Source organism: Chiloscyllium punctatum, chromosome 1, assembly GCF_047496795.1.
Source record: "Chiloscyllium punctatum isolate Juve2018m chromosome 1, sChiPun1.3, whole genome shotgun sequence".
Taxonomy (NCBI): domain Eukaryota; kingdom Metazoa; phylum Chordata; class Chondrichthyes; order Orectolobiformes; family Hemiscylliidae; genus Chiloscyllium; species Chiloscyllium punctatum.
The window spans coordinates 77,638,828-77,650,797 of NC_092739.1; the positions used below are offsets into that span (position 1 = coordinate 77,638,828).

Genomic DNA, 11,970 nt, shown 5'->3' on the forward strand with positions numbered 1-11,970 from the left:
ACACTTAATTAGTAGCTTGACTCAGTTAATAGCATCTCCACATCTGAAACAAAAGGCTATGGTTATGGTCTTGGAAACTTTTTGAAGACTTGTGCATATAATGTAGATGAGACTCTGATTTTGAATAAGTGCTGTGCTGCCAGATGTGCTAGTTGAATAAGATGTTAACCAAAGCTTGTTCCAATCATTCAAATGGATGCATCTGATACCACTTTATTATTCAGAGAAGAGTGACAAATTCTTCTAATACCATGGTAAAAATTCTTCTTCACCTAAAACAACATTAAGCTGATCATTCTTCTCATTGTTGCTTCTAGGATCCTGCTGTTCATAAAGTGGCTGTAGCATTGATCTATTTCAAAGTATTTCAGATGTAACACATTTGTGAAAGACTTGATGTGATGCTACATACATCTTTTTAAAATTAAATCAAGGACACAATAACATTTAGAGAGTAAGATTAGTCTTTGACAGCAATTCAAAATGTACTCATATTAAGGTGGAAATCTTTTATATTATAATCATTTTTCTTTTTAGCCAATGCATTTTGATTGTATTTTGCATAACTGATGAAACTTACTTTTATGTTCAGAATGACAACTAACATAGATAGGATCATTAACCAAATGTTTAGAGGAAAGAATTCTGTACTAGCTCATGCAAAATTCTTAAGTTTTTGCACTGTGATTTCCAGAACAAGCTGTGTAATATGAAAATTTGCTTGATGTTTAATCCTGTTCTATTGTTTCTGTAGTTATGTGATTTTGTCCTTTGAAAACAATGGTGACTACATGGACATGAAACAGGCTGAAAATACCCAGTATGTACCAATGTTGGAAAGGAAAGGCAGTTCCAAATATACCGATGTACAGCAATATATGTACGATCACCCACCATCACAGAAAAATAAATCATTGACAGGTAAGAGCCAGCCATTCTCTTATTTGTTTCTATTCAGTGATACTCAAAGCATGGTAGATCTGTGAGAACATCTGACTGATGAAGAAGTGCGAAGACCACAACTGAATGGATGCAAATGATGTTTTAATCAACATTGAACATTTTATAGAAATTAACTTCACTCCAAGCATAGTGAGATGACAGTTTGGTGCAGCAAAATCTTGTAAACCTCATTTTTGCAATTGCCTTATAACCACTACATTGCAACTTCAGAATTTATAAACCAACCTTAACAATACAAAATATCCCTCGCTGTGTCATAGGAATGTTAGGGTTAATGACCAAAAGCTTGGTCAGAGGGCAGCTTCAAAGGAACATCTTAAACAAAGAGGAGGTTCTGAGAGACTGAGAAGTTTCAAATCTTTGGATGTACAAGAGGCTAAAATGGAGAAGTGCAGAGTTTTCTGAGGGTTGAGGGCTGGCAGAGTTTGCAGAGGGGTGAGATCATGGACTAATTGAACAAAAAGGCTAAGAATGATAAAGTCAAGGATTTGCTGAACTTGGAGCACATGGATAATGAGTGAATGGGACTTGGTGCAATCAAGAATGTAAGCAGCTGAATTTTGAGCATGCTTAAGTTTGTGTGGCATCTTTTTACAAAGGGATCTCTAAAATATGCAACATAATGCACTTACCAATAATTTAAAGTGGTATAGACTACATTGAAAAGGTTTCACATTTTATTTCCATTTTTGTTAATAAATAAGAGATATGACAAAATAAATTGGCTTGAAATATATCATTTCTTGACTTGCAAGCAAAGTCATCATGAAAAAGACGTTCATACAATCCTCTTGATAGTTTTCCTCTAATAAATGTTGCTTGATGTTATGAGTTCATGTTCAGTAGTAATTGGATAAAATCATTTCACTTACTGCCAGGTCCCAGAAGTGAAAGGCCAGATTTTAGGTCATAACACCATCCAATTCCCCGTTTTGGCTTTTTTTCATCAAATCGCTTGCTTCAGATTGTTGACTGGCCATTATTATATAAGTAAAGCCCATTTTGGTCATGTCCTTCAGCTAACAATTAACATTTACTCCACAGAGACAACTCAAGCTTGGAACCCTCTTTTAGATGACAACTCAGATGGACTCTCATTCATGGATCTAATCAGCTTCACCTTTCAAGTTGCTCAAGGAATGGAGTTTCTGGCTTCTAAAAATGTATGCATGCATGCTTGTTTGATGCAAAGACTTATTTATACAGATCCACAAATGCTCTCAATTTATTTTGACCAGATTGATTTGTATTTATAATGCAGTAAAATTGGAACTTTTGCTCTTTGCTTTGTCACAGTGTGTGCATCGTGATCTGGCAGCTCGTAATGTTCTCCTTGCACAGGGAAAGGTTGTCAAGATCTGTGACTTTGGTCTGGCACGAGATATCATGCACGATTCCAACTATGTTTCTAAAGGCAGTGTGAGTATCAGCTCAAAATCTGAAAATACTTTCATAAGGAATTCTACAACCTGAGAAGAAAACATATTAAAAGGGTATTTAAGCATGACTGTATCTGAGATTATCAATTGTAATTTCTCCACTTTGTGTTTTTGTAGTTAGTGCAAAAGTAAAGATACATTCGATAGTGTTGCAGTATGGGTACTTAACAATTTGATTGTGAGGTTTTAATCTTGGAAGTAAATAATAATTTACAACCTCTTTTATAATCCTTGTTTAGTATCTTGTTAACAATAGCACTTTTAAATGGTTATACTGTTACTTCCAGAGTTAACTTTAATTTTTTCAATTTTACATTTTCAGACATTCTTACCAGTGAAATGGATGGCTCCTGAAAGCATATTTGACAACCTGTACACTTCACTAAGTGATGTCTGGTCTTATGGCATTCTTTTATGGGAAATATTCTCCTTGGGTAGGTGCAAACTGAGTGATAATGTTAAGTTTTTTATTTTCTAACAATTGATTATACATGAGCAGTTGTTCAATGGAATTATGTTTGATGTATGATCCATGTTTCTGAGAGTTAGAATAGCTAAATTAATCAAGAGAGAGATCACAGTGGACCCTGCTCAATTGCTCACCTAATATCCTCATCTCTCAACAAAAGTCACGAAGACCCAAGAATCGTTAGCTGTCTTTCTAGCTCCTAGCTGAATGTAATTGTCGTGCCTGTACCACTATTCTGACTGACAGCAGGTAACGCAGAATAAATTAGTATTTGGAACTGGAGTCATCATGGTCTGTGGAGATCAGTTAATAGTATTTTCAGCAGCTGACTCATTCTTTGAATAGATGCCTCATTTTTCTGATAGGGAAGCTAACACTCTACATTCTAATGGGTTGTTCAATTAGTCACTGCAATTAGAAAACTTTAGGCCTTTATGGAATGTGGGTGTCAGTAGTAAAGTGCATTAGTGATCCATTTGAACAAAAAAAAATGATAGTTTCACAGTCAGCAATATTGAGACTCACTTTCTGTTTCGGATCTTTATTAATAAAATTTAAATCCCATCACTGTCTGTATCTGAATCCATGTAGCCTGTGCTGCCAGATTAATGGTAAAGTCTCCTATCCCCTCCACAATCACTTGCCTTATAATCTCACCAAACTGCGATACCACTACTAATGGACTGCTCACAATTTCAAAAACAATGAAGAACTTGCTTCAAGAAATTTTGTGGAAGTCTTTGTGATTAATTTAGCAATAGTTTGCAGCTGTAATAAGTAACTCAAATTGTTAACATTCTCCAATATTCAAATATAAATATTAGTTGCTTATATATCACACTTCCTAACTTTGATAATTCTATATTTTAAAAATTAATAACGGACTCTTAGAATAAATTCAGCATTGACAGAAGACTAGTCTTCTGCATGATCCGTTGTAGTTGTTGAAAAGATGATGGTTGACATTTTGATCTTTTTGGTCTTGTGTAAAATAAATCTCTAGATAAGACAATCTCCTCTCATTGTTTCTAACTGGATTCTCTTGTCTCTCTTAGGTGGTACACCATATCCAGGAATGATGGTGGACTCCAACTTTTATAACAAGATAAAAAGTGGCTACAGGATGACTAAACCAGAACATGCTTCTTCAGATGTGTATGTTTCCAGCTGAGACGCTGTTGCATTTTAGTTTCTAAAATAAAATTACATGTATAAATAATATTGAATTTTTAAATTAAATTTGTGTTCCCATCGTCGTCCTCATAGTTATGACCTGATGGTGAAGTGTTGGAATAGTGAGCCTGAGAAGAGACCTTCCTTTACACACCTTGCTGAAATTGTTGGCAGATTGCTACCCGAGAACTACAAGAAGGTATGTTCTGTTGCTTGTTGTACAACACAAGTGTTACAGTTAACAACAACCACGGTGATCATTGAGGGTAAAAAAAAGCCCAAGTCACTGCTATTCCTAAAATGACTACATGACAAGATAGATACAACTGGGGAATGATATTTACCCTATTTTGACATGTCCATCTCGAAGGATCATAAAGTTTCCCACTAAACCTGAACTGTTTCTTAAACAGTTAGTTTTAAGGCTTCATGGATTGAATTACCTTATAGAATGCAGAAGTCCATGAGTTGAACATGTTTCCTGTGAAAAAGAAATCCTGATATCTGTCCTAATTTTGTCCTTTGCTAATTTGAACTTTGTCTCTTTGCTTTTCTGTCATGGCTTGTGTTCTCAGGCACTGTTTAGTCTCATACTTTATCTCTTACACATAGAATAATGAAGTGATCTATTGCATTATTGAAAATATTTAATCCATGAGCTGAACTCATGACTGTCAGCTGTTGGACTAAATCATCAATCATCTTATTTCTAAGAAGTTATGTTTCAAGAATTTAGGCAATTGCTCCTAATTTAAACTATATGAAGTGTGAAAAAGGTCTGATAATGGTAGCATATCCTGAATAATTGGAACACTATCTGACAGTAATAGGTGATCTGACAGAGTATTTGATGGGAGTCAAGTAGGCCAGATCTAGACACTGTTCATTGCTAGAAATTCAGGTTGTCCTAATTGTCATTTTTTTGAATAATGATTTGTAAGATGCCTCCCATGGTCAGAAAGTCATATTGTGCAAAGCATGAACTTTGGCATAAGTTCTCTCATTATTTTTTTAAACTGAACAGAGCTACAAACAGTTGAATGATGACTTTTTGAAAAGCGACCATCCTGCTGTTGCTCGCATGCGGGCGGAATCGAGTGATTCTTACATCGGAGTTACCTACACCAATGAAGATAAAAAGAAAGATCGGGAAAGTGGGTTTGATGAACAAAGGCTAAGTGCTGACAGTGGATATATCATCCCACTGCCTGATATTGACCCAGTCACTGACAGCGAACCTGGCTCTTCAAGAAACCGACACAGGTACGATTAAAGTAACAGGCACATTGAGAGGAATGTTCTAGAATATTCTAGTGTGGATGAAAATTCTCAGTGGTTTCACCATACATTTGCTAAGCCTGCCAGTCAATCAATTCTATCATGCATTACAACTGAACTTTACATCCATTGTGATGTATCAGGGACAACTTAACTGGACACTTTGTTTCAGAAGGCAGTCACATCATTTAGGATGAGGTCAGGGACCAGGTTGTCACTGTGAATGACTTAGAAGGTAGCATTGGAGGAGACATGGCCACTGGAAATGTCCAACAGGTTTGAAATCCTTTCAGTTTGTGTGGACGGGAGCAGGGACTGCAGGACGGGTGAGCAAACCAGCCATGGCACAGTGGTGTTTGGAGCCACTGAACAGAGTGGCCAGGGGAGTAAAAAGGAGGACAATGTAATTAGGGGAACAAATAAGATTCTCTGTCACCAAGAGTTTGAGTCTTGAAGGCTACATTGCTTGCCCATTGCTATGTACTAGACCAGAACTCCAGTTAGCAATTTTCAATTCATGTAAGACTCATTTTAGAAGTTCTGTTTTATGGTCATTTTACTCTAAGAAATGCACTGTTTAAATGTTTGGTAAAACACTAAACAATGCTATTGTTTCTGCATTTGTTGGGTGTGTACTTTCAGTTTATATACAAAGTAATTACTGAAAATAATTTGAACTAAAGAGGAAAGAACCTTAATTACCAGAGGTATCTGAGGAGACTTTATTATGTAGTTTTGTTTGGCTGTTCAGAAGAAAACAGGTTTCAGGGTAACTCAAGGAATGTTTATGAAATTTCAACATAATTTTTCCTTAGCTGTTAAATTTCCCTACCTTCTTCCTTTAGGATGCCATACCTCATTCCTGGTCGAGAGGGCAGGAAGCAATCTGTTTCCTATCCACATCAAATGCCACATAGTTATTTGTTGCTAAGGAATAGGGCCAAGAAGTCTTCCATTACTTGTTATTGAATTTAAACAATTGGGAGCACATGAGAGAGTGAATCAAGAGATAGTTTTCACAGCATGCCATCACATTGATCACCATAGAGTCCACTAGCTCATTACGCCACCAGGTATTCACATATGTGAGTCACTGATGACTTTTTCTTCTGGCCCTCCCTTTCTTTTGCAGTTCCCAGACATCAGAAGAAAGTGCAATTGAGACAGGTTCCAGCAGCTCGACTTTTATAAAGCGCGAGGATGAAACTATAGAAGACATGGAAATGATGGATGATGTAGCAATTGATCCCTCAGATCTAGTGGAAGACAGCTTCCTGTAACCTGTTCCATTTAATATGGGAGAATAAACTGCAAGTTCTCCAGACACGATTTTCTCTATAACCACTTTTTTGAGGCATCCCCAAGAAGAGAATTTGAGGTGGGAACTTGATGGCGTATTTTATAACAGAGCCCAACTTGGAACATCATTCTGAAAAAAACAATATGATTTCTATCGTAATACATATCATGTGCATTTTTCTGTGCATTATTTTTCTATTATGGTGTTTGTTTCTTCAGTGCATATGTACACTGCCATTTTCATGAACCAAACATAAGGCCAGGTTAGTTGTGTGTTTCAAAGACTCTTTGCTACAGGGAAGATGGTACATTTATTAAGACAATTGACTACATTTATTATCTTAGCAGATTGCTTTGTACGTATATAATGATAACCATTGCTAAGAATGTAATCTGTGTACCTGATATTACATCAGATCATTATCTCTGTCACAGGAGAAAGGCAATGACAATATTGCTCCCCAGGTGGGTTACAGTAAATTGTTTATCATTCTGCTTAGATATCAGTGTACATCATCGTCAAACATGTGTTCTCTTCAATGCCTACTTCCTACTAATTATCAATTATGATGTTCCTTTCGCAAAGCACAAATTTTGGAAGTTATTGCATTGTAAAGAACACACTACATCATTGCAAGATTCTACACATAACTGCTTTAATTGCTTGTACAAATTCAGAAAAATCAGTGATTCATGGAACATGGAACAGACTGACTACCATCTACATTGAAAAGCTATGACTTTGGAATTTACTGGTTTCATTGGGCCAGTGGATTGAGCTTTAGACTAAACTAACCTGTTTGTTAATACAACTGCTACAGAATTGAAGGATTCACCAAGCTTGGAAAATTGATGTGATTGACCAATTGCACATGATGAAAGCACCTCAGGAGTAATGAAGAGAATTCTTGCTGGAGAAGATTCCCTTTCATGTGTGCTGAAGCAGAAAGCAAAAGTGCCTCCTCTTTGAGTGAGGAGGTAGTGGGGAATTTGGCACCAGAAGATTTTGTTGTTTTAAATGTAAACAAATCCTATCAACGATGGTTGAAAAATCATAGCGATTTCTTGAACACAATCATTCCAACTAAAAGGATACCACAATGCCTGGAATCTGTAAATATTGTAAATGTTATCACACTGACTAATATATCGGACGTCAATTGGTTTTCATGCATGTAACATGTTGATTGAAGTTGTGATGTGAAATCACACTGGAGTAGGAGAAGAACCCAATTAGTAATCCAAATCTGGAGCTGGGCAAATTAAAAATATTACAAAATAATGAACTGACATTTTTACAGTGTATTAATGGTGAATCTTGGATTGTCTGATGCAATATGAAATCAGAAGCAAAATTGAATTATTTTCTTGTAAGAATTTACTGCATTGAATGATTCAATGGTAAAAGCTCATATAAGAGCAGTATGTGTTGAATGATATTTGTAACTCATCCATATTCTTCACAAACAATAGGCCCATATATAACAGGAATATTTGGGGCTTTTATTGCACAGCAAGCGAAGGCCTTTATAATCTATTCCAGGATCTGCATTAAGTTTTTTGATTTCTTTGTATGCATCATCTATGTGTACAGAGATACCACGAAAACTTGCAAAACTGATCATTAGTTTCAAACCTGAGAAAGTATTCAAATCAATTAACAAACGTTCAGTCCACTTAAATAACTACTTCCTAATCTGATGATTTAAATTCAAATTAGTCATCACATTTACACAGGAATGGCATCATATAATATTGTCGTTAAAATCATCTGGAAGATTAGTAAACTCCACTTTGGGATCCCTCAGTTATTTGACTTGTTCCTAATTTGGTGAGATATTACATGATGTTCATCTATTTTTGATTGAACAAAGTGCATAATGAGCCTTTCCAGCCTTAAAGTGTATTGACTGTCAATAAGACATCATTATTAGTTTTTAATTGTTTATTTTCTGACATCAGAATTGAACTTGCTATTGTAATACATGACAAATCCATTGGGTGGGACTGATGTATTTTAACTGCTGAAGTATTAACATACTGCAATATACTATACATTCCATAGCACATTATACTTCCTGTATTAACCATGGCATTATAAATTAATTGCAAGGGGAAACTGATAGCAAACTACTTTTCCGACTGCTTCTAGTTGTCAAGGCACATATTCTAATTTTAGTGATGTAACACATCCCTTAATGCTCAGGCCAATGTTGAAAATCACAAATTTTACCTGCATATCCAGTATTAAAAACAAATCATGTATGTTAAGTGACAATGAGAACACCTTTTTGTTATAAAATGTAAGATAAACTGTAAAGAAAATAATATGTAATTTTTCAGACTGGATTGTTTAATGTTTCCATTTAAACAAGGCTTTCAGACAATACCTTAAATAACCGGGTTAATGCAGCAGAAGAAATTGATGTAGCATTACCGAGGAAACATGACTTTATCTTTGAATGGCTTGAATGTTAAAATGTGGTCAAAATTTTATCCAATGGTCTTACTAAGTGACAAAGGACATTGGGGATATATAATGATGTTATACATCATTTCTGTGTATATATATATATATGTGCGCGTGTATATATATATATATATATAATGTATTTCAGTGTAGTCATCTGAGTTACTGCCATACATTTATGTCTAGCTGTATCACTGCCTATGTTTATATTTTTGACTGTGATGTACTCCACAGGCACGTTACATGTTGCACTTTTGAATGTCTAAAGTAAAATATATTTTAAAAGTTACAAAAAAAGTTTCAAAGGGATCGAATTGTGAATGCGTGGCTGGACTGTATGTAGGTTAAAGTCTCAAACATTTTATTATGATGAAATTACACGAAGTTTTAAAGACTTTTTTTAAAAAAAAATTCTTTATGTTACATCAAATACACATTTTCTAAACTCAGAATCTCTATTTCAATAAATTCAGATGAATTTAGTTATTGAGTTTGCTTTTCCCTTGATCTTACCGTGAAATGAATGTTATACTGAGCCATTTCTGATCATTGAGTTTGAGTTTGATTTACTCCTCCATAACAATGTCACCTCCACCGTGCCTGAAATTTGTGACAGTCAACTAATTGTGACTGTGTAATAACATAGTGGGAAAGAAGCAAAGTTGCTCCTGGGTCTGTCTCACATCAAAATAAATGAAATGCATGGAGCAAAATTTCCTTGCCTGTTGTTACAGTTGCAAATGATGTTGAGCATGTAAGCATTAATGCAAAAATGAAAGAGGATAACCTATTACTGATGTCTAATTTGCTTATTAGGCAACAGAACTGTTCTGATGAAGAGCCGCCGGACTTAAAACATTAACTCTACTTGTTCCCACACATGATACTAGAGCTACTGAGTTTGTCCAGCAATTTCTGTTTTTGTTTTGGATGAAAGAAGCTGCTTGACTGCTTGGCACAGTGGTGAAGAGGGGTGGTACAGCGCAGATGCCTAGCTGTTGCAACAGAAATTAACAATGATGGTATCACATAATAGGGCCCCTACTTCCATATTAAATAAGTTGATTCCTTGAAACTAATGGGAATGTTAGGCCTTTTAGCAAATGGAGCCAGTGGTATTATCGCTTGTTAGAAGCTGACAGGATGTCAGTCTTGAGCACACAGTGTCTTTACTGAACTGCCTGTAAAATGGATGCCTGCAGTAAGGGGACTTATGATAAGAGGTTATATGACTATATCAAGCCCAGATGCAGCTTAATACAGTTTTGCATGTCTATGCCAAACGTGCCACTTTATGTGCAAAAACAAAATAAATTGCATGCATCTATACTGAGTTGTTACTATGCCAACAATTGTTCTGTCATATATTAACAAAACTGATTGTGATTTTAGTTGATCCCTCTTCTTTCAGTCTGCTTACATGCATGTCATGCACACAAGTTGTCAGCTTTTGCTCCACCGTCTGTTGGTCTCTATGATGTGTTCTCTGGTTCAATGTCAAAAATCTTCTCAGCTGACTCTGTTTACTTACACTTTTACCTTAGCCATCTCTTTAACTTGCATCTCACTCTGTTTATTTGTCTTCAGTCAATGCAGCTGGTGGAACACTTTTAGCCAGATTTTCTGAGGAGGGGCTATTTCACACAGATTACCACTCAGGCACTTCTGATATGAAAGAAGGAAGATCCACAATTCTAAGAGGAGATTCCAGTCAAAGCTCCTTCAGAAATGTGGAGCCATACTTCCATTCTGACAATCCTTTTGTAGTGCCAAACTGTCAGTGGAAGATAAACCACGCATCCTTTCACATGCCTTACTCTGACCTTTAAAGGTTCACATTATTAGTTTGATAACCTCTGTCATAATGTAAGTTCATAAGGTAAGTGTTAGGGTGCTGAGGATAGAATTCCAATAGGTAAGGTGTTCAGACAGTTGGGTACCATGTAAGTAAAGTAACGACTGAGTTGGGTGACACTGGGTAGGAGCTAAGGTTCTGGGTGGGTCGGTTGCCAAGTGGGTAGTGTGCAAGATAGCAACTTGGCCAGGTAATTGGGACAGTGCTTAGGGGACATTGGGGTGATTGGGAGAAATCAGTTCTATTTCGAGAGTTTGTTGGGGAAGTTGAGTGTCAGATATTCTGGGGCTCTGGCCTAGTGGCATTGGTGTCAGGGCAGGTCTAAGGTGGGTGAATGTTGGGTTGGGTCAGCTTAGGTTGTGGATTCGGGGGGAAGGATAGCTTAGGTCTGAAGGCAGGGGCTCAGGTTGCTTTGGGGGCAGGGGGTCAGGTTCTGTCTGGCAGGGGTGGGGGAGGATATGGGCGTAGAGGGAGTGCTGGACTAGTCGCAAAGCAGGGATCAGGTTAGGTCTGTGGAGGAGAATATGGGCCTAGCTGGAGCACTGGAAGTGGGATTCAGGTCCTGGGGGGAGGGTGGGGTGGAGAGGCTGAGTGCTGGATCCAAGTTGGACTGTTTAAGTAGAGTGTGCATGAGGGCTAACTGCGGATGTACGAGATAAGTACAAGGTCTGTTGAATAGATACTTCGGAGCTAGAATGGATCCCATAATTAATTAGGCACAGATGAGTCATCCAGATGAATCTTCAATTTCCTGGACAATTCTTTCAGAATCTGCTCCAATGGGGATTCTGCAGAATTCCCGTGCACACCTCCCATCTACTGGAACAATGAATGTCTGGCCATCAGAAAATCCAGGCCTATGATTCTCTTTTTGCACAGCTTTGGTTACTTGCCTGAGTTTTCCATTTGTTTCTGTTGAGATGAGTAGTTTTTACTTGCTGTCTATAAACTGGAATTACAGATCTTCAGTTCTTGTGTTGTGCCCTTTGACTAATTGGTCCTCTCAACATGCCACCATAAAGCC

The 11,970-nt window shown here is 36.9% G+C and overlaps 1 protein-coding gene across 4 annotated transcripts in view; it reads left to right on the forward strand.

The window, feature by feature from the left end:
- pdgfra (platelet-derived growth factor receptor, alpha polypeptide) overlaps positions 1-9,573 on the forward strand; it is a 48,295-nt gene extending 38,722 nt beyond the window's left edge. For all 4 annotated transcript variants that reach the window (XM_072569521.1, XM_072569504.1, XM_072569515.1 and 1 more), the window contains 8 exons: positions 755-921; positions 2,008-2,126; positions 2,260-2,382; positions 2,725-2,836; positions 3,927-4,026; positions 4,138-4,243; positions 5,069-5,307; positions 6,455-9,573. In XM_072569521.1, coding sequence (XP_072425622.1) covers positions 755-921; positions 2,008-2,126; positions 2,260-2,382; positions 2,725-2,836; positions 3,927-4,026; positions 4,138-4,243; positions 5,069-5,307; positions 6,455-6,602 — 1,114 coding nt within the window. In that variant the 3' untranslated portion in view covers positions 6,603-9,573. The remainder of the gene's footprint in view (positions 1-754; positions 922-2,007; positions 2,127-2,259; positions 2,383-2,724; positions 2,837-3,926; positions 4,027-4,137; positions 4,244-5,068; positions 5,308-6,454) is intronic.
- Positions 9,574-11,970: the final 2,397 nt, after the last annotated feature.